Source organism: Lepidochelys olivacea (genome assembly GCF_965140295.1).
Source record: "Lepidochelys olivacea isolate rLepOli2 genome assembly, chromosome: 24".
NCBI lineage: Eukaryota > Metazoa > Chordata > Testudines > Cheloniidae > Lepidochelys > Lepidochelys olivacea.
The window spans coordinates 1,470,927-1,498,807 of NC_140434.1; the positions used below are offsets into that span (position 1 = coordinate 1,470,927).

Here is a 27,881-nt window from a genome sequence, read left to right on the forward strand (position 1 = left end):
TTTCCATGCACTAGGCAGGGGTGCAAAGGGCAGTCGGGCCGGGTTCACGGGTGCCCTGTGCAGCGTTCTCTTTCCTTGCACTAGGCAGGGGTGCAAAGGGCAGTCAGGGGCCGGGTTCACGGGTGCCCCGTGCAGCGTTCTCTTTCCTTGCACTAGGCAGGGGTGCAAAGGGCAGTCGGGGGCCGGGTTCACGGGTGCCCCGTGCGGCGTTCTCTTTCCTTGCACTAGGCAGGGGTGCAAAGGGCAGTCGGGGGCCGGGTTCACGCGTGCCCCGTGTGGCGTTCTCTTTCCTTGCACTAGGCAGGGGTGCAAAGGGCAGTCAGGGGCCGGGTTCACGCGTGCCCCGTGCGGCGTTCTCTTTCCTTGCACTAGGCAGGGGTGCAAAGGGCAGTCAGGGGCCGGGTTCACGCGTGCCCCGTGCAGCGTTCTCTTTCCTTGCACTAGGCAGGGGTGCAAAGGGCAGTCGGGGACCGGGTTCACAGGTGCCCCGTGCAGCGTTCTCTTTCCTTGCACTAGGCAGGGGTGCAAAGGGCAGTCAGGGGCTGGGTTCACGCGTGCCCCGTGCGGCGTTCTCTTTCCTTGCACTAGGCAGGGGTGCAAAGGGCAGTCAGGGGCCGGGTTCACGCGTGCCCCGTGCAGCGTTCTCTTTCCTTGCACTAGGCAGGGGTGCAAAGGGCAGTCAGGGGCCGGGTTCACACGTGCCCCGTGCAGCGTTCTCTTTCCTTGCACTAGGCAGGGGTGCAAAGGGCAGTCAGGGGCCGGGTTCACGCGTGCCCCGTGCGGCGTTCTCTTTTCTTGCACTAGGCAGGGGTGCAAAGGGCAGTCAGGGGCCGGGTTCACGCGTGCCCCGTGCAGCGTTCTCTTTCCTTGCACTAGGCAGGGGTGCAAAGGGCAGTCGGGGGCCGGGTTCACAGGTGCCCCGTGCAGCGTTCTCTTTCCTTGCACTAGGCAGGGGTGCAAAGGGCAGTCGGGGGCCGGGTTCACAGGTGCCCCGTGCAGCGTTCTCTTTCCTTGCACTAGGCAGGGGTGCAAAGGGCAGTCGGGCCGGGTTCACGGGTGCCCCGTGCAGCGTTCTCTTTCCTTGCACTAGGCAGGGGTGCAAAGGGCAGTCAGGGGCCGGGTTCACGCGTGCCCCGTGCAGCGTTCTCTTTCCTTGCACTAGGCAGGGGTGCAAAGGGCAGTCAGGGGCCGGGTTCACACGTGCCCCGTGCAGCGTTCTCTTTCCTTGCACTAGGCAGGGGTGCAAAGGGCAGTCAGGGGCCGGGTTCACGCGTGCCCCGTGCAATTCCAGCTGCAAGCATCCCACAGCTCTCGGGGTGCTCTAGCCCCGCTGCTGTTGTATCTGTGTAAAGCCACCCTCAGCTGAAGCCGTTTACCAGCAACAAAACCAGGAGCCCTCGGCGCCCATCCCCCTCCCCGCCCCACTCCTGACAGGCCGCAGCGGGCCCGTGCGGGGCAGGCCGCCTGCGAGGCATTCTTGGGCCCTGAGTTATGGGCAGCGCGGTGCACGGCGGGAGCTGCAGTCTCCGAGCCTCTCGTCCGCCGCGGAAGAGCGCGCGCTTCCTCCCTGCGCGGGACTACAACTCCCAGCAGCCCCTGCGCGCGCCCCCGTCTGTGGCGCGCTCGGCGCCCTGGGAGCGGTAGTTCGTTTCCCTCGGCTGCCCCCTAGGGGGAGAACGGCGGGCAAGGTGGCAAGTAAACTACGCCTCCCGTGATGCCCCGCGCCGCCGTGGTGTGCGGCCGAGGCCTGCGGCCTGCGAGGCGGCGGCAGGAGCTGCCTGGGCAGGGAAGATGGCGGCGTCGGGCTCCGGGGCCGGGGCCGGGGCCGGGCCGGGTTCCTCGGCCGGCGCCGGCGCCTCCAACCCCCGCAAGTTCAGCGAGAAGATCGCGCTGCAGAAGCAGCGGCAGGCGGAGGAGACGGCGGCCTTCGAGGAGGTGATGATGGAGATCGGCTCCACGCGGGTGAGCAGGCCGGGGCCGGGCCGGGGCCGGGGTCGCTCCGCAGGTCACGGGGCGGGAGGTGGGGCCGGGGGGTGTCCCCGTCCCCGCTCCGTTAGGTCAGCCGGCGGGGCGGGGGCCCGAGAGTGGGGCAGGGAGGGGGGCAGGCCGGGGGAGGGGGCTGAGCTGCGTGGGGGGGCGGGGGGGCAGGCCGGGGGAGGGGGCTGAGCTGCGTGGGGGGGCGGGGGGGCAGGCCGGGGGAGGGGGCTGAGCTGCGTGGGGGGGCGGGGGGGCAGGCCGGGGGAGGGGGCTGAGCTGCGTGGGGGGGCGGGGGGGCAGGCCGGGGGAGGGGGCTGAGCTGCGTGGGGGGGCGGGGGGGCAGGCCGGGGGAGGGGGCTGAGCTGCGTGGGGGGGCGGGGGGGCAGGCCGGGGGAGGGGGCTGAGCTGCGTGGGGGGGCGGGGAGGGGGCTGAGAGTGGGGCAGGGGGCGGGGCAGGTCGGGGGAGGAGTCTGAGCTGTGTGGGGAGGGCGCAGGGAGCGGGGCTGGCCGGGGAGGGGGCGGGGGGGCCCCCCGCAGTGCGAGGCAGCAGCCGAGGGAGGGGCACGTTGGCTCTTGTGGGGGGTGAGGGGGGGGCTGGTGTCTCCGGCAGCCCTTGCTGGGTCCAGCTGGAGTCTCGCCAGCCCCTGGGATCTGGCTGGGCTGCCGGGTCGGGGTGTCGTCCCCGCCGGGGACCCCGGGGCAAGGCCTGGTCTCTGCTGGAAGGGGCTGACAGGTTGTCGTGGGTGGCGGCTGGTTTTCCATTGCCGCGGGGGGCCTAGCAGGGGTTCTTCCTGTGTGTGGGGCTGGGGCGGCCGGCCCTGTGGTTGGGAACGTGGCCTGCGGCCCCAGCAGCTCAGCCCACGCCGGCTCGCCTCAGGAGTGCCACGAAACGGGAACGTGGTTTCCAAGCCTGAAACCGTGAGAGCAGCGTGGGTCGTAGGAAACATGCCGGACTGAGCCATCCTGCAGCAGCTTCGTGGTTGGGACGGCTTTTGCTCACTGCCGTCTCCTGTTCTCTGCCCCGAAAGCTTTAGGCTGAATCCCAGGCAACCCTTCCCGGCCGCACGCTCTGGAGCACCCTGCCGTAGTCTCCCACGAGGAGCGGAGTGGTGGAAGCTGCATCCCTAGAGAGGCTTAAAATTAGACTGGGTAAAGCATGAGAAAATGTCAGGTAGAGAACAAATCTGCCCTAGCCAGAGGGGCCGGCCTGGGTGTGATCTGGGAAATGGGACCAGGGAGGTCCCCTCCAGAGCAGCCAGCTCTCCCTGTGGGATGTCAGAGGCTCGGGACCGACCCTTCCAATCAGTGCTATGTCCAAAGCTTTCAGAAAAGGCTCTGAGGTGGCTAAGAGTAAAGCCAGGCCCTGAGCCCTCGGTCGGGCGATGTTTCGGGCTGGGCTTGGAGGCAGAGCAGGAGGGGCAGTGCCGTGCCTCCACTGACCTGGCTCCGGGTGCAGGAGAAGCCTTCCGCCAGCAGCGAGGGAGACAGGTTCCCATTTTCCTTTACACAGCCCCCCACGAAGTCGATGGGGATGCATGAACATTGCCAAACCTGGGATCTGGCCAGCAGCTGGCTGCCTGAGTCTCTGGTTCTACTGTCCCGGGCTGCAGCCTAGGAGAATGCCATCAACTCATAGGGACATACGATGCTCCAACCAGATGTCCTCCTCAGAAGAGCTGCTGAGGGAGACAGCGTGGGGGGCAGGCACATGGCGGACAGGTGTTTGCACCTGCAATTTGCAATTCAAGATCTGAGAGATCCAGGGGGGCCTTTCCAGGTGGCGGGAGCTGCAGAGGATCTCACTCATGGCAGTGAAGGGACAGGGAGAGGCTGGCATTAGGCAGTGGGGAAGCCAGCTCCAGTAGGCGGGTGGGATCTGAAAAGGAGCGGGAAGGGGGGGTTTGAACAGGCTCCTGAACGGGGAGCATGTGGGCTTGAGTGAGGCTGCAGTGAGATGATCAAACCTGGGAGAGGAGTTCTGAGTGGGTTGCACTCCAGGGACTCGGGAGGTCTTAGGGGGGTTTCAGCTCTCCTGGGGAGCGGAGGTGGGGCTGGGGCAGCCGCAGTGCAGGCCACATGGTGGTAGAAAGGAGATGCCTCACGGGGCGTCCGTCACCAGGGTCACTGCTCCAAGGCCGGGCGCAATGCAGTTCCTGAGCCAGCTTCTTGGGTCCAGGCAGCGATTTGTCCCTCTGTATGCTGAGCCCAGCGCTCCCTGATGGGCCAAGTGAGCCCTGCCCCCAGACATGCAGCTAAGAAATTAACAAGTGGGATGTCAACTTGCCTGGCGTTTTCAGACCCGTTTGGCTTGTGCTGGAACGCTTGAAGGGAAAAGCCGAGCCATCGCATCCCTGCTAAGCGTGGTCCTGGCTGAGAGACTCCAGAGCCGTGTTTGCATAGTAAACAGCTGGTTAATGTACAGCAGAGCTGGGGGACCTGGGCAGAACCACCCTCCCTGCGATCCATGCCCTGCAGTGCTGCCCGGTGAGCCCAGAACTGGTTGGTCAGGAAACGGGTGAGAGAGCGAGGGCTGGCTCGTGGCTCAGGCAGTGCCTTCCGACGTTCCCTCGGGCATCAGGCATTCCTCCGGGCTGCCCTGCGCTGGCTGAGGACAAGGGGCTGTGTGGGCAGCAGAAGCACAGGGCAGCTAGAGGAGGACTGGCAAGGAGCGTGGCAGGAGTCAGGGCTCTGCTGACCACGTAGTTTGGGATGCTACCTTGGAGCATGTGCTGTAGGGACCAGTCCTGCCCTGTCTCTGCATGTTAGGAACCTGATCCCTGGGAGCCCCTTCCCGCCTCCTGCTGGGCAGTGCTGGGGAGAGGTGCCAGGTGTGCAGCCCTGGAGGGTTCCCAGATCAGGTGCGCTGTGTGGAGTGGCAGCTTCCCGTACCCCAGCCTCGTTCTCAGCCCCCCACCTGCGGGTGCAGAGGGGAGTTCCGTCTGCAGGGCCTCGACTGAGCTGCTGGACGCTGGCTCCTGTCACGAGCTGTCAAACCCCTCTGGGGCCGTGTTCAGTGCCCGTCTGGGCTGTGGTGTTGGCACTATCTGTAGTGCCCTGTGCGGGGCCTTTGTCTCACTGCTGGTTTCTTCCAGACTAGCTGGCGCTGTCCTCTCCAGAGGGCCTGGTCGGGATCTGTGGCCCTGTGCTGAGATGGGGGAGTCGTAGCTCCGGTGTCTGGGTGGGGAGTGGACCAGCTGTAGGGGTCAGGAAGGAGCCAGCACAGCAGCATCCCATGTCCCCGGGCCCTCCCTGTTCAGAAAGGGCTCAGCTGAAGATGTGCAGAGCCCCTGGGGCTGAGAGTGCTTTCTCCTGCCAGGGGCCCTGACACTGGGAAATGGAGCTGAAATCCTGAGCCCGTAACCCAGGCAGGCTCAGAGCCCTAATCCCAGAGCGCTGCAGAGACAGCTGGTGACCAAATCTCCCTTTTTCCTGGGATCTGGATTTTGCTGGTTTTAAGCTCAGGAATTTACGATCGGGGGGCTTCATTGCTGCCGGGGTTTCTGACCTGCTCTGCTCTGTCAGCTCTTCAGCCAGGGCCGGGGGTCCGATGAGCGAACTGGCATTCGTGGCTCTGCTGCTACCGTGGGCGGCCTTGTCCCCCAGCAGACCTCACGGCCAAGGTGCTAGCTGTTGGAGTTGTGTGTGAGAATTGGCCTTTGGGGGGGTGACCTGAGACAGGCTGACAGTCAGTTCTGCAGTGGAACTCCATGGTCCGGACTCTGGCGCTTGTTGGTGGTACTGGGCACGTGGTGGTGCCGGGGGGAATCTCTGCTTCCCAGTTCTGTGGGGCTGAGATGGAATTTCACCGATCCCTGCCAGGGAGAGGGTGAGGGTTTCGGGGTCTGGGTCGGTTTCTAGCTGACGTGTCCCCCTCACAGATGCCCGCTTCGCTTCAGATTCCAACTCGTGGCCTCTTTGCTGGCAGTCTCGGCCTTTCTGCCCTGAGCATGGGGGCTGTCTGGCCAGGAGAGGGCTGTGTCCTTGTGGAGCCTGCTTTGCCTGCCACTCCTACCCCAGCTGGCTCCCTGACTTGGCCCCCTCCCTCATCAGGGTGCAGTGTGGCAGCCCCCTGTGCCAGGGCCGCGAGGTGGTTGAGGCCTGCACTGCTGGCTGCCCTGAATCGAGCTCGGTGCTGGTTCCCTGCAGGTGCCCATTTCTCTCCTGCCCCTGGGGACAGGGCATGAGCTGCTTCCTGGGCACCGGTGAGTCATATTCACAGACCAGAGCTCGACAAGCACTGTGGGCACCAGCCTGGCTGGGCTTTTGGGACCCTGCTCAGGGCAGATGAGTCCCTAGAGATCCTTTGTCTCCTCTCATCCCCGGAACATGCTCTCTGCTTCCTCTCCCAGGGCAGCCCCCGCGGAGCTCTCCCAGGGTAGCAGCATGACGCGCCGACCTTTAGCCGTGGGGACTGCGGGGCGGGGAGTTGGCCCATGGCTTGGCAGCAGGATCCTGACTCTCTGGAGCTTGTCCTGGAAGTGGCAGTTGGGCCGTTGCCCAGCGTGTGGGTTGCAGCGGTGATCTTCCTGCTCCTCATGTCACGAGAAGGATGAGGAAGTCTGGGTCTCTCCTGGCAGGTGTGTCCCCGGCCCCCAGCGGGAAGGGCTGAGAGGGCAGCAGGGTGGGCACCGTGCCAGGCCTGGGCCGGAAGAGAAGCTTCCAGGTCCCATATAGGGGGCTCCCTGCCCTTCCGGCTATTGCCTGGCCTGGGCTGAGCACCGCCCTGGTCCCCTTCACTGGAGGGAGGGTAGTGCCCTGCACCCCTTGTCTGAACCCCTAGGCGGGGAAGGGGGATGCTCGGAGCTGGGCTAGTGACCTGGGTTGCCGATGCCAATGGCTGGCCTATCTTGGGAACCCAGCCTGGCTGAGCTGTAGCGCTTGGGGGCCAGGTGTCTTTAGAGATGATGATAAAATATCCCCATGTGCTCCCAAGGAGCTGGCTGTCTCCGGGTCCCTATGATGGCCCGGCCTGGCCTGCAGCCCCACTGGGGCTGAAGCCAAGATGCCTCAGTGCACTCGCAGCTGAAGGGCCGGCAGCAGAGACGTGTGCCAGCCCGGCTGCTTCATCTGCTGACGGCTGGAGCCAGAAGTTTCCTCTCCAGCCCCTCTGCCTGCCCTTCTCACCAGTGCCTTCCTCGTGCTCACTCCGCTGCCGGCTCCTCTGCCCGCCCTTCCCACCAGCACCTGCCTCGTGCCCGCTGCGCTGCCGGCCCCTCTGCCCGCCCTTCCCACCAGCGCCTGGCTCATGAGCCCGGAGCCTTGATTGTTTAGGCACCTCCCCAGAGCTGCCCGTGCTGAGCCAAGGAGCTGGCAGGTCTGTGCTGGGTCTGTGTGCCCCTGGGGGTTGCTGGGGGGCTGTCCCCAGGGCGTGGGATCTTGTGCTTTGCTCCCGTCACACGACCTCATTGGGATGGCTCCGGATCCCGGCTCTAGGTCATTATTTCTGAGCTGGTCCTAGGCAATGGTGATATGAATCTGACGTCAGCCCAGGATTTGTCCCCGTGTGTGACTGCGTCTCGTCTCCAGTTCCCTGGCAGAGAGGAGACTCCGTGCTCTCCAGCCTCATGCCCTTCGCAAGCCTGAGCATCCTGTGCCGCGGATCACTCGCACCCGACTCGCAGCCCTCTCCCAGTCTGGGCCTGGCCGCGCCCCTCTCTGCAGCAAGGCTGGGGCTGGAGCAGCTGCTCCATGTGCGAACAGAATGTTGGGACTCATTAAGAAAGTGAAAGAATAGGACAGAAAAGATCATGTTGCCTCTATCTGAATCCACGGTACACCCATGTCCTGAATACTGCGTGCAGATGTGGCCGCCTCTTCTCAAAAAAGATACATTGGAATTGGAAAAAGTTCAGAAAAGGGCAACAAAAATGATTAGGGGTCTGGAACGGCTGCCGTATGAGGAGAGATTAATGAGACTGGGAGTTTTTGCTTGGCAAAGAGACGACTAAGGGCGGATATGATTGAGGTCTATAAAATCATGACTGGTGTGGAGAAAGTAAATAAGGAAGTGTTATTTACTCCTCATAACACAAGAACTAGGGGTTGCCCAATGAAATTAATGGGCAGCAGGTTTAAAATAAATAAAAGGAAGTATTTCTTCACACATTGCTGAGTCAACCTGTGGAACTCCTTGCCAGAGGATGTTGTGAAGGCCAAGACTATAAAAGGGTTCAAAAAAGAACTAGATACATTCATGGAGGATAGATCCATCGATGGCTATTGGCCAGGATGGGGTCCCTAGCTGCTGTTTGTCAGAAGCTGGGAGTGGCCGACAGGGGATGGATCACTCAGTGATGACCTGTTCTGTTCAGTCCCTCTGGGGCACCTGACATTGGCCGCTGTTGGAAGACGGGACCCTGGGCTAGATGGACCTTTGGTCTGACCCCGTCTGACCGTTCTGATGTCCCAGGGGGCCCCTCACCCGGCGAGGACAGCCCAGTGCAGCTGATGCCAAGTTTATTATTGGGGAGCCCATGTCTCCTTCCCTAGCAGGTCACTGCAGCTCCTGGCTCATCCAGAGGGGGTGCTGTGGAGCTGGGCAAGCTGTGAAGTGGGGGGTGCTCCGTGCCCCTCCACCCCAGACTTTCTCTGTCTGGGCCAAGCTTCGTTCCTGGTCTGTCCCAGGGCCCTCCGCGTCTGTTCCAGATGCTGGGCAGAAGCAGGCTGGGCTGGTCCCTGTGTCCGCGTATCTGACTCCAGCCTGGCGGGCTGGTTCCCAGTGGGAGTTGGCTCGCTAATGAGAGCTCTGCAGCCCTGCCTTCCCCACGATGGGCATGGGAAACATGCCCATGGTTCTGCTCTGGAGCCTGCCTGGGAGCTGAACTCACTCCACTGGTGGTCGTGACCTTAGCCCCATGCCCCCGGGGTGGGGGAGGGAGGCAGGCAGGCACTGCCCCTGGCTGCTGGCAGATGCTTCCTCTCCTTGCCATGCCATCAGCGAGAGGGCTGGGGAGGTTGGCCCCCAGCATGTGGCTTGCGGATCTGAGCAGCTGCCTCAGTGGGGGGCTCTCAGGGCGGCAGCCTCAAGCTGCCACCTGGGGCTTCCATTCTCGTTGCCTGTCCAGCGGGTGCCTCTCTACCTGGGCATCCACTGCTGAGCGTGCTGTGGCTTCTGAACCTCCATGCCAGCTTGTGCTGCTCAGCACCGCGGGCACAGGGACTTCCTCTGGGCTTCCCCCTCCCCGGGGCTGCTCGCACCCTGCTATCTCCAGCCTGCAGTTTTGCAATAACAGCCTCTCCTGCCAGACTTCCCCTCCGTCCCCTGCCCTTGATTTTGGGCTTCCCCAGAGTGCTGCAGCGCTGGGAGCCGGCCTGGGCCTGGAAGCCTCAGGCCAGAGAGGGAATGTGGACACTGGCTCTGGGCCAGTGCTTGGCGTGAACTGTCCAGCCACCCATTGCAGTCAGCTGGCGACTGCTGGGCAGGTGACTCGTGTTGCAGGGGTGCTCTGAGTCGCTGGAATGTGTTTGCCCGGGCCTGGGATGGGTCCCAAGTGTGGGGATCTGACCCAGCTTCGGACGTGCGGCTGGATTGGGGTGTTTGGCGCCCAGGCACGCAGGTGTCTTGGTGCCTATCGTTTGTTTCCTGTCAATTACTGATGGAGGAGAGGGCCTTCACTTTTATCCCAGGATTGTGTTTACTTTGCTGAGGAACCTTGTGAAGGACTTTCTGAAAGTCCAATTCACTATAACCACCGATCCCCTTGTCCACATGCTTTCTCGGCCCAAGTTTTCTAATAGTGCCGAGGCATGATTTCCCTTCACAGACACCGGGTGGACTCTTCCCTGACTGTGCAGCTACGTCTCTGATAACTTCTTCACAACAGTTTCAACCAGTTTCTCTGGTGCTGAGTGAGGCTTGCTGGCCTGTCATTGCCAGGATCGTGTCTGGAGCCTGTTCTGTTCGCTACCCTCCAGTCACTGGTGCAGAGGGTCCGGTCCCAGCCTCTTGCAGTTGGAGGGTTAGGGGCACACAGAGATGCGCCCACCAGGATGGCAGAGGAGTGGGGGTTAAGGAGCCGTGAGAGCGGGATGTTCCCAGCTATAGCTCTGAATTGGCTGATAGGCATGAGGTGCTCAGGATGGGCTGGAAAAGCTAGCTGGGGGCTGTGTGTGGAGGGCTGGGCCAATCAGGACACTCAGCGCCCCCCTGATAACAGCATAGTCTAGTGGCAAGAACAGGGCCTGGGGGTCCTAGCTCCGAGAGGCCCAGGGATTAGATACATAGTCCTAGCTTTGCTGCTGGCAGACACGTTGCTCCAGCCCTTGGAGTGTCCCTGACTGTAAAGGGGCTTTGCCCTCCTTCTCCTGGGGGCTGCCCAGCCGGCTCTGACGCTGCCTCATCTCTCTCTGGTCCAGTTGCAGGCTCAGAAGCTGCGTCTGGCTCACAGCCGGGGACCCTACTACAGCGGCTCGCTGCCCAACGTCAACCAGATCGGGAGCAGTGTCTCCGAATTCCAGGTAACAGGCCCAGAGGCCCTGCGACAGCTCCCCCTGTGGGCACAGGCCGGCTCCACGCCCCTCCCCAATCGGTAGGGTCCTGTCCTATCGCCTTGGAGCGACCCCACGTGGCTAGGGGGCTCATGGGAGCAAAGGGTCCTGGGAAAACCCAGGGGAGCGTCAACACAGGGCAGCATGCGTGATGCTCTGCTGGGGATACCAGGCACTGAGTGGGAGAGGAAGGCTGGGTAATGCCGGTTCTCCGTCATGCACAGGCTTCAACCAAGCCCTCTTGAGTGGGCTGGGAAGAACCCCCCCCTTCCTTGAGGCGCCCGCATCTGCATGGCTACATGTGTGGAGTCTCTTCACCTGCTGGCTGCAGGGCCCCGGTTCTGAGTGCTCCACAGCGCATGGGAGTCAGGGGGCGCGCGCTGGGGCCGGTCGCCGGTGGGACAGCGGAGCCGGGCCAGCACTGCAGGGCTGTAAACCCCAGCCCCCGTCGCGCTCTGGCTCTCCTCGACACGCCCCCGGGGAAGGTCCGAGCGAATGCCCTTGTGTCTCTGCAGGGCCCCTTGCATTCGCCTCTGGACTCTGCGCGCAGCACCCGGCACCATGGCCTGGTGGAGCGGGTGCAGCGAGACCCCCGGCGGATGATGTCTCCTCTGCGCCGATACGTGCGCCAGATATCCTTTAGCAGCGCTGCTGCCTGCTCTGTGGGACAGCGCCCGCGGCTCCGGGGCTGCCTCCCGGCGGGCTCCTGCATGGGTGCAGGGGCCCAGAGCGCTCGGCTCGGTGTGGCTAGAGAGCATTAACCTCTCGGTGGGGCTGCTTTGTGGCTGTTATGATCACACGTGCCCTGCCACTCTGCTTTATGGGCACTCTCGGCTTGGTCCTTAACTCTTTGCTCACATCGACAGCTCTCCCTACAGCCCGGCCTACCTGTCGCCTCCCCCTGAGCCCAGCTGGAGAAGGTAACTCGCCTCCCCTCTCCCCCCCACCCCAATCCCGGGGCGCCCATCGACGCAGGAGCAGCCCTGTTGGGTCACGGGGCTGCCAGGTCTTTACCCCTTCCCCCAGCCCACAGGGTCCCTGGCCCTGGGATACCAGCTGCAGCTGAAGAGTCGATGACGAAATCTCCTTTGCAGAACCCGGCCGGTGCCCAAACTCCTGGGTCGCTGGCTGCAGGCTTCCTGCTCCCTGCTGGTGTCTCATGGTCTCTTCAGCCAGGCAGAGAGGGGCTAGTGGGAGGGAGCGACTGAGGCTGACACAACACGTGGGGCTGTCGAATGCACAGAGTAAAACCAGGAAGCTGGGGCTGATTTCGCTCCTGTTTAGTAATCTCAGGAGTTACCTGCCATGACCCGGGTACCGCGATCCATCCCCTTAAGCTCCCACCGGAGCCAGCTGCCTGGGCGCCCTCTGTGACTGGACAGGGCTGGGGGTCCCCTCGCTCCTGAGCGGACCTCGTGATCTCTGGGCGTAGAGTTTCTAGAGGGCTGCTCAGGCCGGAGCTTCCTGCAGCAGCAGGGGGAGGGACGGCTGGGCTGGGCCTGGCCCAATAGGCCCTTTCTGTGGAAGGGACCAGGCCCCCTTGTTTGCCATCCAGTGGCAGTCCCAGCATGTGTCCTCTGGAATCCCGGAGGGGCTGGGAGAGCCCTGCTAGGCGTGGGGCCGTGGGGAGTGGCCTGGTCCTTCGCTGGGCACTCAGCAAGGCTAGTCAGGGAGCAGCTCCAGCTGAGGGCGAGAGGCATCCAGCTGGCCGAGGGGCTGCAACTCAGCAGGGACCTTCCAGGGCTCTCCCAGGGGCTTGGAGCTTGGTGTCTGAGACACACCAAGGGCTGGCCGGAGCCAGGATCAGATGCAGAACAGCAGATCCTTGGGCTGCTCTCTGGCTGGGTGTGAATGGCTTCGGGACAGAGCCAGTGTTTTGGCCTTGGGGAGCCTGCCACAGCTGCCAGTGTCCGCTTTGCAGGTGGGCCCCGCCCAGGCTGCACCGGCGACTTGCCAGGAGCCCCCAGGAGCCCATGATCTGTAGATAATGGAGCTGTTTGCAGCCCCAAGTCCCAGCAGACAGTGCTCCTGTGTGGCTCAGGCTGCGGGATGCCACATTATCTGCTGGGTCTTGTCTCCCTGCTGGAGGGGAGTAGTTAACTCTGCTCCTTGCACTTTGGCCACCTCGATCTGCTTCTCTGTTGATCCATCTAGAGGGCAGGTGCCGGGGCATCTTCCCCGGGAAGCCCTGGTGTCCCAGTACCAGTGGGTGGCTGCCATCCCGGGCGATGGCCAGGCAGAGCCACTCCCCTCTCCTGGGCCAGACTGGTCACTGGTTCCCTGGAGAGGAAGGGAGCTTCCACATGTACCTGGTCCCCTCCCCTGTTCCATCAGTGGCGCAGGTCAGGGGCTTTCGTGCTGCTTGTTCGTCCTGCAGGAGCAGGTGTGTAGGGGAGACGGTTTGTCTTGGGTTCCTGGGCTTGGTGCCCTTTATACCCCTGAGATCCCACTGGTGGAGACGGCGCATCACTTGGGGGCTGCCTGGGAGACTGGCAGGTGCAGAGCTGTGCGGGGTCCTCCCAGCTCTGCTGCTGAGCCCGTTCCCCAGCTCCCCAGCAGCCTGCGCCACTCCTGGCTTCTGGTGGAGCAGCCTGCATGGCCCACGGTCAGCCGGAGAGCAGCTCTGGGCACTTCGCATCCAGGCTGCGGGTGGCCCCAAGTCCTGCAGGAGGCGGGTGGGGGTGGCATAAGGTCCCAGGGGCTGGATGGCTTGTGGGGCTGGTGCGGGATAAATCTGGGGGGCTCTGTCTGTCTCTGGACGCGTGTGATGTGCAGACGTGGGGCTCACCTGTGCTTGCACTGGTGGAGGACAGATCTGCGTGTGCCGCTTCCCTCCCAGAGCCTGGCTCGGCCCCCAGCCTTGCAGCCAGGGGCCAGTCCCCCCTCTCCCTGGGTTGCCAGAACCTTTCCAAGGTGGAGGGACCAGCATTTCCAAAGGCAGCTGTGGTTTGGCCTAAACCCCTCTAGCAGGCTGGTTGCAGATCGCCCCGGGGGGCAGCTGCCAGGATGCTTCCCGCTGGCATGTCTCCTGGTTAAACACTGGCTGTGCCAGGGGACACAAAGGAGGCCTCAAAGCCTGGAACTGCTCCTGAGAGGGGTTGTTCCCTTTGGCCATGGCCTCCCTTGCAAGGGGCCAGGCTGTGCAGAAAAGACAGTGGGTCAGGGGCAGACAGTTGGACCTTGTGGGGAACAGCCCAGGGGCCTGTCAGCAGCTCCATGCTGGGGCTTGTGCTGCCTCTGTCTGGAGGCCTCGTGAGCCCTGGGGCCCAAAGTGCCTTCTGGGACTACAGCCGTCCGGGGCTCTCTCCAGGGACCGGCCCAGACCGACTGTTTCTCTGGTGAAGGCTGTGCAGCCCCCTCAGGAGTGGCACCGAGGCTGCCCGTGCTTGTTCCAGCCAGCGCTGAGAGCCAGGCCCCATGAGGGTGAAACCCCCTGAGCCCAGAGGGTTAGGGAGGGTTTCGGATCACCCTCCAACGGCCAGATATCTGGGGGTGCCTGCTCTGTTGGGGGGCATGGGCATGGGGTGCCCTGCCATGTGTGCAGCAGATCCAGCCCCAAGTCCGCAGGAGCATCTGGCGACAGGGCCCCTGGATGCCACCTGCACCCAAAAGAGCTGACTGAGGCAGGAATCTCTGGCCTAGGGGAGTTAGGTGTGGAGCTCCCAGCAGTGCTCCCAGCTCTGCAGTGGGACGTGTGCCCAGCACTGGTCCAGCTCCCTTTGGCACGTGCTGGCCCCGCCCATTGAATTGTGCAACCCAGGGACTGCTCGGGCAAACGCCCAGTGCCTCGCGGGTGCCCGGAGGGGGTGTGGCAGCAGGAGGTGCTGCACTGAGGGTCATTCCCCCCTGCACACAGAGCAGCTTGGACTCCTCCCCCCCACCTTCCTAATGCCCTGGCTCGGGGTTGCCACTCGCTGCACATCCCGCTGCTAACTCCCCCCTGGCTTGAGCCTTTCCCTCTCCGCTCTGTTGCGTTCAGTCCTTTCTCTGCTGGTCACCTGACACCCCTCTACTGCACCTCCCTCAGCACCTGCCCCCTTCATGGACCGCGGGAGGAGGGGCAGCTCCTGGCATAGAAGCTTTTGGCTCCCCTCAGGATTGGCAGTACACGGGGAGCCTCTGGACCAGGAGCCCCCGGCTCCCAGGCCAGGTTCAATGTAGTTGTCTGTGGGGTGGCGCCAGGCCATTCCCCCTGCCGAGGTCCCTTCTGCTGCTACGCTGCGGGGCCCAATGGTGGTGGGTTCTGGGCATGTCACAATCCAGCCCAGGGGAGACCCCTTAGTGCCCCCATGGGGGGACTCTCTAGGGGCAGGGCACTGTTCATGCTTTGCAGAGAGCTCAGCGCTGCCCAGGGGAGAGCAGTGAGGGTGGCGCTACTGGGCCACCTGCCCAAGGAGGGCATGCGGCTGCCCACCCAGCCCCATGGGGCTGACGCTTGGGGCCCTTTGGCAGCTTTGCATGAAGCTGTTTCAGGCTCCCTCTCTTCTGAACGGGAGCTGCCATGGTCCTTGGAGGGCGGGGCTGCTTGGCTGGCGCTGCCTTGTTAGGGTGTGTCTGAGAGGAGGCTGCCATGGGGCACCCTTAGGTCAGCCGTGCCCCCTGGCACAGCGTTGCATGGCTCCCTGGCCATGTCCTCCCATCTAGGCCCCAGAGCTCCAGGCTGCCTCCTCCCCCACTTGCAGCTGGTACCTCGCCCTGCTGCCCGCCTGCGTTACTAACCCTTCCCCGCTGCCCGGGTGGGGCCCTGTGCCCATTCCCTGCCCCTCAAAGTAACCTGCTGTTTTTCGTTACAAAGGACCATGCCCTGGGGTAACTTTCCCATGGAGAAAGGACACTTGTTTAGGCTGCCGTCGGCTCTCAACAGGTGAATGGTTTTTGATTCCGTTCTCTCTCTCTCCCTCTCTATGCCCAAGCCATCTGATGCTGCAGCCCCCAGGGGGCTGGGCAGGTGCTGATAGCCCCTGGCCCAATGGCCAGTGTCCGGTGGGGTCGGGGAGGATCTTGACCCCCTCCCCCCCCCCGATTGGTGACTGGGATGCTCAGGCTGGGGTGGCTCAGTGGAGCTGCGGTGATTTACACCAGCTGAGGATTTGGCCCATGTCCCATTGCCCTTCATAGCTTGGTTTCTCGGGTTCATGTGGCCATCCCACCTGGGCTGTCGGGGATCACGGTGGGTTCAGTAGCCCCCTGAGGGGCCAGTGGCTGGGGCGCTTGTGCCAGGTGTCTGTTGCCAAGGGGGCAGGGGGCTCGCGAATGGCTCTCTGGGCTCAGGGCAGTGCCCTCTGTGAGATTCTACTGGGTTCGCAAGCCCAGCTGTGCCCCTTTAAAGACACGGAGCTATCTAGTAACAGGGCTCATGCGTCCCTGGCCTTTCTGCCCCTCTGAGCACGGGTGCGAGCCTGTTGGGCAGGGAGGGCGGGCACGCTGGGCCTGACGCAGCACACAGCCCAGGCAGTGACGGGTCAGCCCACTCAGTGCCCCAGCCAGGTCTTGCTGGCCATGCTGCTCAGAGGGGATGGAGCAGCTGTTGGGGTGGGGGGGAGCCTTCTGCTGGCTCCTCTCTAGTGCAGACCCTGGGGGCCCAGTGCCTATTCATGGGCTTAGGAGAAATGAATCGACCCAGCCTCCCCAGACCTCTCAACCAGCACCCAGTGCCCCCTGGTAGCAGTGTCAGCAGGGAGTGAGTGGGCCCTAGAGCCCCGGGTCTGTCCCTTGGGCGTAAGGGGGCTGGGGGCCATGTCCTGGGGTGGAGCCTGCACTACGGAGCCAGCACCTGTCACGAGCCCGGAACTGCCAGGGGAGACCCAGCCCTCGGCAGGAGAAGAGGATTCCTGCTGGCCGTGGCCACCTCCGGCTGGGGCGTAGGGGCTATCAGCAGTGCAGCGCTGCAGAGGCCCTGACCCAGCTGGTCCTGTTACAGCAGGTTAATGGCTCGTGTGCTGCCCCAGGGCAGTTAAACTCTCCTGCCGGGCGTCCTGTTTCCTGAGCAGGCAGAAGTGCCAGCTTGGGCCTGCAGCCCGGCCTTTTCAAGGGCTGCAGTTACGAAATCCTCTGCAGGCCGCGTTGCCCAACCCCCATGGAGCAACAGGCTGCAACGTGCTGCCAAAGCCCCGGCCCCTGGTGCAGCCTGCTGGCGTGGCTGGCAAGGAGATGCACTCTGCACCCTCGCCTGGCAGAGCTGGGGTGGGCAAGGGGCTGGGCCCCCCTCCCAGCTCCTCTCCCCTACCACCTGGTGACTGGGCCTGGTGGGAACTGGCAGCTGAGGCCCTGCTCCTCCTGCAAGTGCCTGGCTAGCTGGGTGCGAGCTCTGCCAGGGCGAGCCTGGAGGAGGCTGCAGCTCCAGGGGCCTTCTGCAGCGGCTGGAATCCTGCAAGTGTCGGGCAGGCTGGCCTTGGGGAGCTGCCTCCCCCACCAGGCCCTGGGTGGGAGGAATGGGCCAGTTAGTGGCCTTGAGCGCCTCAGGGGCTGGGGAGAAGGAAACCGTCACCGGCCCAAGGGGGAGTTTGGCACAGGCAGCGAGAGCTGAAGGCAGCCTGCCCTGCCCCCAGCTAATTGGCCCCTGCCCTGCCAGCACTCTGTGCCCCCCATGCCCACCTGGTCTGGTCTGCCCCCCAACCGCCCTACTCCAGGCTGATCTGTGCCCACCTGGTCTGCGCTGCCCCCCCCCCCCGCTCCAGGCTGATCTGTGCCCCCCCGCACCCACCTGATCTGCCCTGTGCACCCCTAGTCTGCTCCAGGCTGTTCTGTGCCCCCCACCCCTGGTCCGCCCTGTATCTGCTCCAGGCTGATCCATGCCCCCTGCCCCCAGCTGGTCTGCCCTGCCCCTCTACTGCCCTGCTCCAGGCTGATCTGTGCCCCCCGCCCCCCAGCTGGTCTGTGCCCCCTGTGCCCCACCCACCATCTGCTCCAGGCTGATCTGCCCCTGGCTGATCAGGCCTTGCCCTTCCCCAGCTTGGTGCCGCTGCCCTGAGGTCACAGCAGGGCAGGCTCCAGCCTGGGCCTTTCCTAGCCATCCTTGAGGAGGTGCTAGGTGTGGTGGGTAACAATTAGCCTCTGTGCTACTGGGGCTTTCCCCTGAATGGGTCCCAGGGTGCTGTACAGCCCCTGCCCCTTTGCTCCTGAGCTGCTACCATCCCGGGCTGTTTAGGACAGGAAATGAAGGGGGAACTGAGGGAGCCCAGCCGCCCTGTCCTGGGGCCCCGCTTTGGGGGACTGGCTCAGTGCCCAGGCGCAGCCAGATGGCTCCCCCAGGCGCCGTGCGTGGGCTCAGCATTGGTCCCCAGCGTGCACCGTGTGCTGGGAGCAAGGACAATGTCCCCATTCGTGCTCCCGGGGTGCCGCCGTGGGGCTCAGTGCTGCCGTCTCGCCTAGCGCAGGGTTTCGTTCCTGTGGAGGCTGTGCTCTGGTGGGAGGAAGGCCTGGCCCTTGGGGGCTGTGGGGAGTGGGAGAGACTTTCCTGTCTGGGAGCAGGCTGGGCCCCTCAGCTGAACAGTATCCCCCTTGTGTGTAGCCTTCCCCTGCCCCCTCCCAGTGCCCCCAGGCTGACTCATTAGGAAGACAATGCGTGCGTCTCCCTGGGGCCTCGGGGAGCCCCTTCTCTGCAGCACATGCTTTGTGCCACCCCAGGAAAAACGGCTTCAGGATGAGTCCTTGTGTGCACAGCGCCTCCCCCAACAGATCCTTCGCTTCGCAGCCACCTCTGGGCTGGAGCAAACCCCCCTCTGCTGGGAAGGGCCGAGGGTGGCCCTTGTCCTGAGGAAGGGTCTGGGTCCTTTGGTGGGGACTTGACAGCTGCCTCTAGAAACGAGCAGAGATGTCCCCTCCTGTTCCAGCTCACAGCCCCCCCGCCTGGCCTTTCCCCCAAGGGACGGCGAGCAGAACATTGCAGTACCCTAGAGTTTCCTTAAAGCTTAGCTGGGCCAGGGCAGCTGCTGGCTGGGGAAGGGGTTCCCCCAGGGCTGTTCCCCTGTAGATACCTGTTGTGATTCACTGAAAACAGTCCCCTGCCCTGTGCTGTCCCGTCCCCGGTCGTTGTCCCAGTGGGGATTTCCTCCCTCAGGGATCCCCATGCGGTCTGAGCTCCGAGGGCTCCCGCATCATCCCACCAGCCTGCTCTCTTGAGAACGACCCAGCAAGCCTCAAGAAGCAGGAGGCGGCTTTTGACACCGAGAGCCAGACAGCTTCCTGCTGAGCGCGTGCAGGGAGGGGTGCGTGGATTCCCCAGCCGGAGGGCGGGAGGGTTCCTGCTGCAGCAAGCATGCTGGCAGCTCGCGCTCCTCCCAGGATGCACCAGCCTTGTTGGGCCCTGTCTCTGCCCAGGGGGGTCTGACTGGGGCCTTGTCTTTTACCATTAGAACAAATTCGGATTCGGCGCTTCACACGAGCGTGATGAACCCCAGCCCGCAGGACATGTACTTGGGCCCCTCGCAGGGTGTCCCCCCTCCCAATCGCAGGAGCGGTGAGTAGCACCCCAGCCCTGCTCCCTTGGCTACTGCAGCAGGCGCATGTCTTGGCTCCCTGCCTCTCCCTGCCCTCCTTTCCCAGCCTCTTGCTGCTGCTTTGTACCCTGGACCATGTGCAGGCCGGCTGAGTCTTGGGGTAGCCCAGGAGCCAGCTGTGATCGCCGGGCCGCCTGGTACGATTGGTGCCCTGGGGCTGCTGGCTCCCACAGGCCAGGAAAGCTGCAGACTTCCCCGCCTCGTTGTATCTGCCAGGTCCATCTCCTAGCCTGGTCCGAGAACGGCTGTACCATGTCCCCCCATAGGCATGTCTAGCTCAGCACCCCCTTTCCTGCTGCACCACGTCACCCCAAACGTTCATCCTCGCCTTCCTTCCACAATGGCTCGCCTGTCAGGCAGCTGGTCCGAGCTCTGCTACTTGGTGCCCTGCCTCTTGCGGTGCCCAGCTGGTCGGGTCTCCTGCCTTCTCTCCCCAGGAGTGTGGCTGGGCGTTGGATCGCATGGGAAGTCCCCGGCAAACCTCTCTCTCTTGCAGAGCTGCCCTCATCCCCCTGCTCCTAGCTAACCATGTCGCCATCCCTCTTTCAGGTTTTCTGGACGGGGATGTGGACAGTAAAGGTAAATATCCCATCCTTGCTCACCTCGCCTGGCAGTCACAGTGGGGCATGGAGAGAGGTCTGATCCTAGCCCATGGGAGGGGGGCAGTGCTCCTGGCCCCTGCAGGGCTGGGAGCTTTAGGGTTGCCAGGGGAGGGTGGCACATGCTGCTTCATTGCCAGGGGCAGCAAAGGAGAGCTGGTGAGTGAATGAAACTGCATCACATCGCCTATGTGGCCTGCAGGCCTGACAGAACTACAGTTCCCAGTGTGCACTGCTTCATTCAGGATGGAGCATTGCATGCTGGGACCCGTAGTCTCTTGGGCCCATTGCCCTCTTAATGCCAGGCATGACTACTGTTTAAGAACACTCCCAGTCACCAGGGTTTGGCAGAGCTGGGTGCTGGGCTGGCCCCCTCTGCACAAGGCTCACCCCTGCCCTTCTCCCCTTGCCAGTGTTTCTTTTCCAAGTGCCTCCCATCGAGGAGAACTTCTTGGATGACAACAAGCACTTACTGAAGCCCTGGGACACCAAGAAGGTGGGTGTGGGAGTCCTGGGGAGGGACGGTGCTGCTCTTGGGGGAGTCTAGGGGGATGCCCCAGTGGGTCCCTGGTACTAGTGAGGGGTACGTGGCGGTGGGAGGGCTCCCCGCGGGGCGGGGCTGGGCCTTTATGATGGGGTGGGAGGTCCCGGGGTGGGGAGTGGGGCCGTGCCGCTCCCAGTGCCTGCACAGTTCATCTTGGCTGGTGCCTGCCTCTGGCGTCCGGAGTGTTGCAATGTGTGTTCACCTCTCTCCTGGCCAGAAACTGCCGGCCACCTGTGCTGGTCGGGGGGCGGGGTGAGGGCGGCGGGAGGTGAATGCCCTGCCCAGGCTCACCCCCACTCTCTGTCTCTGATTTCCCAGCTCTCATCGTCCTCGGCCAGGCCCAGGTCCTGTGAAGTCCCTGGAATCCAGTAAGTCCTGTGCCCGGGTGTGTGATGGTGCCGTTGTAGTCCTGCTGCAGAGATCTCCCAGCACCTCGCACGTTGCTTGGCCCCTCGGGGCAGAGTCTGGGGGTTCTCGTCTCCCTTTCACCTGTGGGGGGGAAACTGAGGCACGGGGACTTGCCCAAAGCAACAGAAGTGAGTCCATGGCGGAGCAGGGAATAGAACTAGGAGTCTTGCCTCCCAGTCCTCTGTTCGCTCACTAGGCCACACTCCCTCCTGGAGCTGGGCCCGGAATCCAGGAGTCCTGATTCCCAGTCCCCATCTCTGACTCTGGGTGCTCGGGAGCGTCGCCTTTGCTGAGCAGTGTCTCTCTTTCTTTCAGTATCTTTCCGTCCCCTGATCAGCCTGCCAACGTCCCACTCATCCCCACCGCCCTGAACACAGGCGGTTCCCTCCCCGACCTCACCAGCCTGCACTTCCCCTCCCCACTGCCCACCCCCCTGGACCCCGACGAGTCGAACTACCCCAGCCTGAGCGGAGGGAGCAGCACCGGTAACCTGGCCAACACCATGACGCACCTGGGCATCAGCAGCGGCATGGGACTTGGGACGGGCTACGGCTCCGCAGGTGAGGGCTCCGGGCTGCTGCCTGGCCTCCTGGCAGAGGCACAGCAGTCGTGCTGCCCAGAAGAGGAGTCGACCTGTGGCCGTGCGGGCAAGGACTGCGTAGGACTCCTGCTGGGCTCCTTCCTCCTCAGAGCCCAGTGCTGAGGATGGGACATCAGCCGGGCCGCCCAGGCCCATGGGACTTAGCCAGGGCTGAGTTTGCCCCTCAGTTACCCCACTTGGCCAAGGGTGGTGGGTGTCTCGGATCCCTGCGGAGCAGAGCTGGGGGGATGAGCAGGCCCCGGGGGTCCCTGAGCATGTGCTCGGAGGGGGCTGCTGGTGCTGGGAGGTCGGGGGGTATTGGGGCTGCAGCCTGGATGTTACTGAGCAGCTGCAGCGGGGTCTGGTGATTCTGCACCTCCAGCAAGCTCCTGCCTTGCCCCTGTCCCAGGTGGGGACGGAGAATGGGCTGAGCTGGGCTCCTCCCCCGGCAGCATCTGGACACACGAGAGCCTCTCAGGTCATTTCAGCGTCAGGGTTAGCAGGACAAGAGCTGGGGCATTGTATGAGGGAAGAGCTAAGCCCCCCTCATGGTACGCTCGCCCCCAGGACCCCCAGTGCTTGCCCCGCAGAAGGGAGCTGTCAGGTGAGCAGGACCCGTGCAGCCCAGCCGGAGCTGCGTCCCTTGAGCCAGGCGCCCGCTGGAGGGGGTCTTGGGCCACGATCCGATTCCATTGCTGGGTTTGTTTGTTTCTGTTGCCGTCTCCATCGTTTTGGTCTCCCCCCCCCCCTTCCATCCCGCCCAGGGGGCGGAGCCTCGTCGCGTGCTGATTGCCATGGGTAACGGTGGTGTCTCTTTTTTTTTTGTCCCCACAGGACTTACCTCACCTATGCAGAGCTCCCTGAGTAACCCCGCCCTGCAGTCCTCGCTTAGCAATCCCAACCTGCAGGCTTCCCTGCGCTCCCAGTCGCTGCAGTCCTCCCTTAGCAACCCCTCCCTGCAGTCCTCCCAGAGCAGCTCCTCCATCCCCTCCTCCATGAGCAACCAGTCCCTGCCCTCCTCCCTCAGCACCCCCTCGCTCCCCTCCTCCCTCAGCACCCCCTCGCTCCCCTCTTCCCTCAGCAGCCAGTCCATGCAGTCCTCGCCCAGCAACCCCAGCCTGCAGGCCAGCTTTAGCAGCTCCTCCTACTCCCCCCTGGTGCAGGCGTCCATTAACACATCGCCCCGCCGAAGGGCCCCGCTCAGCCCCCTCACCCTCCCAATGGGCGGCGACTCGAGAAGGCAGCACCCCAAACAGTTCTCACCAACAATGTCACCCACATTGTCCTCCATCACCCAGGTATGCATGATCCATCATCATGGGCTGCCCTCGCCTCTTTCAGTTCCTCCTCTTGTCCTGTTTTTGCCATCCTCATCTCAGTGGGAGGCTGGGAGCCGTAGGGCAGGGAGCTGGCGCCAGGCGATGCCCCGGCCCCTCGCGGGTCCCTGCTCTATGGGGTGCTCGGAGAAGTCGGAGATGATTGTGTGAATTCGGGCTGGGCTGGGTGCTGCACAGATGGTCCGCGGTCGACAGACAAGTCAGAGGGTGGGGAAAGGGAAGCCTTGTTCTTCCTAGTCACAGCCTGGGAACCAAGGCTCAGAGAGATGCACTGACCAGCCCAGGGAGCTGGGAGCAGGACCCTCCTGTCCCGAATCCCAGCTCTTCCACTGGCCCTGTGGGCCTGAGGTAGTCTCCAGCTGGCTTGATGGGAGCCAGTCTAGCTGGGAGCCAGTCTGGAGGGTCTCGGTCCTAGGGCACAGTAACCCCCCTGTTGGGCCAAGCTGTGCAGGGAGGCAGCCCCAGGGGCCTGAGCGTGCTCTGGGACAGGGCCCTCAGCTGGGGCGGGGCCGGGAATCGGGGAAGCCGCAGCTGCTCGGGGCGCGGAAGATTCAACGTGGTGCTGGGTGTGAAGGCTTCTCTGGCTGCTGCCCCCTGCTCCTGAGGCAGACGGGGGCCGGCACGCTCTCCCCAGCCACAGGCGCTAGCAGCAGGGCGACGGCTGGGCTGCGCCCCAGGAACCAGGCTTCCGCGGGCTGTGGGGGGGTGCACAGAACTCGGCTCCAGCTGGGCCCTGGGGCAGCATGGCCTCCTGCTGCTGCCAGGCTGGGGAGTAGCATGGTGCCCTGGGGACGGGGTAGAAATACCCTGCAGTGGGGTTGGAGGTAGGGGGGGTCTCCCTCTGCACGTGGATCTAAGCACAGACCTCCCCACAGAGGGAAGTGGCAGGGGTTGATGGGATCCAGGGACCTCGATCCTTGTGTCCCTGGAGATTGGTCTCGGCCAGGGCGTTCTTAATTCTGCCTCTCCTGAGCTTCCTCCTCCAAGTCTTGCCGGGATGGTCTGATGCCCCAAGCGAACGCACTTCTAGGCAGGGGAGGGAAACGGATGCATTTCCCTCCCCTGCCCACCCACAGATGGCTGGCCAGAAAAGTGAAGCCCGGATTATCTGTCAGGTGCAGGGGGTGTATTTGCACAATTAGCCGGTGGAACTCTCTGCCACAGGATCTCATTGAGTCCCAAGATATAAGGGGGTAGACCTATCCAAGGACCTTGAGAACATCCCTGGTCCTGGTGGAGGGTAGGGAACAAGAGGAAGGCTCAGCACCCTCCTGGTTGGGCCTCAAACAGACAGGCCCGGGGCTCCTTCACCTCAGAAGGGTCCCTGAAGCAGCTGGTGCTGATGACTCAGGGACAGGAGAGTGGGCCAGCGTCTCGCTCCAGAGGTGGGGGCCGGGTGGTGTCTTGCAAATAGCCTTGCAGTTTAGAAGGAGTGGGACCCCTGGGCCTGATCCCTGCCAGCCTTGGTGCCTGGCTGTAACCCTTGCCGTGCTGCGTGTTTGCAGGGCGTGCCATTGGACACCAGCAAGCTGCCAGCCGACCAGAGGCTCCCGCCATACCCCTACAACCAGCCTGGCCTGCTCGTGCAATCCCAGCAGCCCCTGCAGCAAACTCAGAAGCCCCAGCACCAGACGCAGCCAGCCCGGCAGCAGCAGCCCAGCGCGCCCACGCAGCGGCCGTACCTCTCGGAGTACCAGCATAATTCCTCACTACAGCAGCAGCTTGGCCAGCCGCTGGGCGACTTCAGTGTGGGCAGCGTGAGTCCCAGCGTGTGCTGAGTCTGCTGGGGGGCCCTGGCTCCCGCCCCTGGGGCGATAGGAGCAGAGACTCTCAGGGGGCTGGGGATGCTTCCCGCCAGACGGGCTCCTTCCACGTCACCAGTAACGTAGCCGTTGAGCTGCCCAGGCCTAGCCCACCCCACACCAGCTGTGTTTGGGCCACGCTCCTGGAGTGGCTGCTGGTGCCAGCCTGGTTCCCGGCCCTCCAGGCTGCTTCTGGAGTTCGCTCTTTGCCATCTCTAGGCTGCTTTCCCCCAGTCTCTGGCCTTGCCCCCCAGTCAGTGCTGGGATCTCTGGGAGCCATGTTCTGAGCGCCCACCCTGCCGATGACTAGCCTGCGGGGCTCCTGGGGGGAGAGGTTGGTGGCACCATCTCCAGCTCATGGCAAGGGAGGTGGAGTCAGGGTGAGGCAGGACTGGCTTGCACCAGCGGGGGGCACAGGCCGTGGGAGCAGGGCAGCCCCCTCTGCAGGTTTGGGATTTCTGTCACACCTGCTGCCGCCCCTCACCGCGGGCGATTCCTCAGACGCCGAGGGGCAGAGGAGGCTGCCGGGTTGATTGGTCCCTGCAGCGCGTTCCTCTAAATCAGGCTCCAACCTTTTTACACCCAAGATCACTTTTTGAATTTAAGGGCAACCCAGGATCTACCCCGCCCCTTCCCTGAGACCCTGTCCCTTCCCCAAAGCCCTGCCCCACTCACTCCACACCCCCCAGCCCCCATCACTCGCTCTCCCCACCCTCACTCACTTTCACTAGGCTGGAGTAGGGGGTTAGGGTTTGGGAGGGGGTGCGAGCTCTGGGCTGGAGTCGAGGGCTTTGCAGTGTGGGAGGGGGTTCTGGGCTGAGCCTGGGGCAGTGTTGGAGTGCAGGAGGGGGCGAGGGGTGGAAGCTCTGGGAGGGAGTTTGGGTGCAGAAGGGGGCTGGGGCAGAGTGTTGGGGTGCAAGGGAGGTACAGGGTGCTGGCTCCGGGAGGGGGCTCAGGGCTGGGGCTTGGGGTGCAGGAAGGAGTTTGGGGTGCTGGCTCCGGGAGGGGGCTCAGGGCTGGGGCTTGGGGTGCGGCCTTTTGCCGGGCAGCACTTATCTCCAGTGGCTCCTGGCTGGTGGTGGAGTGTGGCTGCCGCTAAGGCAGGCTCCCTGCCTACCCCAGCCCCAACGTGCCCCTGTGACCCCTGTAGGGGGCGGGCAACATGTGGCTCTGCACGCTGCCCCTCTCTGCAAGCACTGGGCCAATTCTCTGCAAGCATTCCCGGCCAATGGGAGCTGCGGAGGTGGTGCTTGCAGACAGGAGCAGCACTGGGAGGGAGACGCCCGCCCTCCACCTGCAGGGCTGTGTTGGCCACTTCCGGGGGCGGCGTGGGGCTGGGGCAGGCAGGGAGCCTGTCTCAGTGGCAGCCCCACTGTGCCGCCGGAGATCGCGATCGACTGGGAGATGCTCTAGGATCGACCCGTCGGTCACCACTGCTCTGAGACGTTCTCCTTTTGGCCCAGGAATCCTGGCTCCCAGTGCCGTCTCTGCCCACGGAGCGGCTGCCGGGGTCCTTCTCCTGGGCGAGTCACTGAGTCCCCCGCCTCATCTCTCCCTGCAGTTAGAGCAGTTCAGCATGGGCGAGAGCCCCCCGGGCAGCTTCCCGCTCAACCACAACGCCTTCCCCGAGGACCTGGGTGCCTTAAACTACCACTCGGCAGAGAGCCTGGGCTTCTCGGCCAGCGGCAGCAGCTTCCACGAGCCCCATCTCCTCAGCCGGCAGAACCTGAGCAACTGCAGCCGCCATGGGCCCATCCCCAACATCGTCCTCACAGGTGCGTGGGTGCGGGAGCGCGCTGCCCTGCCCTGCCTCCAGCGTGTCGCAGGCGCTGGGCCTGGGCTGGCACCGTCCCCTCCGGACCACCAAGCGCTGCGGGGCCCCCTGGCACCGTGCGGATTGCGCGGTGGAGCGAGTTTGCTGGGTCTCAGCCCAGTTTGCGGGGGGACGGGTGCCCCCGGCCCAAAGACTATCCTGGCTGGCCAGTAGCAGAGCCACGCACAGCATGGGTCATGGAGGCCAGGCCCCCCTTACGTGGTTCCTCCAGGGCTGGGCTGAGGTTCCTGGGCAGTGGGTAGGAGGAGTTTGCCCTGCTAGTGGAGTGCTGCTGGGAGGGTGGCTGTGCTTTGCAGAAGGAAAACTGCTCCCACTTCCCAGGGCCCCCCAGGATGCTAGGGCCCCCCCGCCGGCGGGATGGGCTCTCCTGGCTGCCCCACCACCACACACCGTCCTGCCCTGGGTCTGACCCTTCCTCTCCAACCCCAGGGGACTCCCCACCCGGCATCTCCAAGGAGATTGCGTCGGCGCTGGCCGGGGTCCCCGGCTTCGAGGTGGACACGTCCCTGGGCCTGGAGGAGGATCTCAAGATCGAGCCCCTCACCCTGGACGGCCTGAGCATGCTGAGCGACCCCTACGCCCTCCTGACGGACCCCGCGGTGGAGGACTCCTTCCGGACGGACCGGCTGCAGTGAGGGGACCCGCCCTGGGCAGGCAGCAGAGGAGTGTGGGGGAGGAGAGAACAGACTTCGAGCATCGCAAACAAGCCTGACTTCCAGGGACAAGCCGTCAGCCCTGGCCCTGGTGCTGTGCCCACCCTCGCTGCCCCGTTCTACATGAAACTTCCCAGGGCCAAGAGCACTGAGCAGCTGGGCCCAGGCTCTAGGACTCCGCCAAGAATCACTCGAAGCCTGGCCAGTGCCAGCCTCTGCTCCCAGCAGCAACCCCTTGCCCTGCACTGGGAGGTGGCCAGGGCTCTCCGCCCGCTAAGCAGGGGAGAATGTGGGGTCCTCTAGCTCTGGGCCAGAGGTCCAGGGGACCTCTACTTCTGTGAAGGATGGAGCCTGCGTCCAGGGACCTCGACCCTCCAACTAGATGAGGGGTGGTGATGAATCCAGTGTCCCCGTGCCGGAGGGAGTGGGCCTGTGGTGGAGGAGTCCAGGGTCCCCTAACCCCACGGCCAGGGTTGCGGTGAGCATGGGGCTCTGTGCCCCCAGCTTCCAGGCGACAGTCTGTCCACATGCTGGCATGGCTGCGTGTGCAGCCCTGGGCTGGCCATGTATGTAACTGTTCTGTTAGCTAGTGACCTGAGCCCCAACGCTCCGGGCATGGGGTTTGGGTTTGGGGTTTGTTTTTGCTAATCATAATGTTTAAAGACAAAATTTATCCCCCCGTCTTTCCCCGCTGAGCTGTGTACCCCGTCCCCTGCTGAGCCGTGCACGGGGGGCCCTACCCGGGGGCGGGGGAGGACAGGGCTATGTATAAAGCACTTGTAACTTTGAATCCTTGTCTGTTGTGAGGTCACGTCCTGCGTCTGTGTTTGGGGGGACCCTGGGGAGGGGGGGAGCAGATGCCGTGGGGCTGAGGGAGGTGGGGACCCCAGACCTCTCTGCTCCCCGACGGGCCCCTTGCTGTGGAGGAGGAAGCCAGAGTGATTTATTATTATTATTATTATTTTATTTTTTAAATATATTCTCTGTTCATTAACGACATTGCATTAATGTGTGGGTGATTGGAGAGATGTTGGGGGGTGGTTGGGGGGGGCAGTGGGTCTGGCGGAGTGAGGTCCCCTCACTCACATCCCTCCAAGCCTGGGCCCAGGTTGGGGGGACACTGATGCTGCCCTGGGGCCTGCACGGGGTGGGGGGATTGTGC

General features: G+C 63.8%; 1 protein-coding gene across 3 annotated transcripts; it reads left to right on the top strand.

Annotated features, from left to right (window-relative positions):
* The first annotated feature begins 1,740 nt into the window (after positions 1-1,740).
* CRTC2 (CREB regulated transcription coactivator 2) lies at positions 1,741-27,713 on the top strand. 3 transcript variants are annotated; one of them, XM_084613130.1, is made up of 14 exons: positions 1,741-1,962; positions 10,339-10,434; positions 10,980-11,096; positions 11,323-11,384; positions 15,260-15,328; positions 18,819-18,922; positions 19,512-19,541; positions 19,975-20,057; positions 20,424-20,473; positions 20,829-21,073; positions 21,928-22,391; positions 23,936-24,187; positions 25,794-26,007; positions 26,496-27,713. In XM_084613130.1, the coding sequence occupies exons 1-14, from the start codon at positions 1,792-1,794 to the stop codon at positions 26,699-26,701; spliced, it is 2,163 nt and encodes a 720-aa protein (XP_084469256.1). In that variant the 5' UTR covers positions 1,741-1,791; the 3' UTR covers positions 26,702-27,713. The 3 variants fall into 3 exon arrangements, with proteins under 3 accessions (XP_084469256.1, XP_084469257.1, XP_084469255.1); XM_084613129.1 differs by having other exon boundaries at positions 1,742-1,962; positions 10,333-10,434; XM_084613131.1 differs by lacking the exon at positions 15,260-15,328 and having other exon boundaries at positions 10,333-10,434.
* Positions 27,714-27,881: the final 168 nt, after the last annotated feature.

Coding starts and splice junctions, on each gene's coding strand:
- CRTC2 (XM_084613129.1), top strand. CDS start 1,792: ATGGCGGCGTCGGGCTCCGGGGCCGGGGCCGGGGCCGGGCCGGGTTCC. Junction 10,435..10,979: donor GCAGTGTCTCCGAATTCCAG/GTAACAGGCCCA, acceptor GTGTCTCTGCAG/GGCCCCTTGCATTCGCCTCT. Junction 22,392..23,935: donor CATTGTCCTCCATCACCCAG/GTATGCATGATC, acceptor GCGTGTTTGCAG/GGCGTGCCATTGGACACCAG.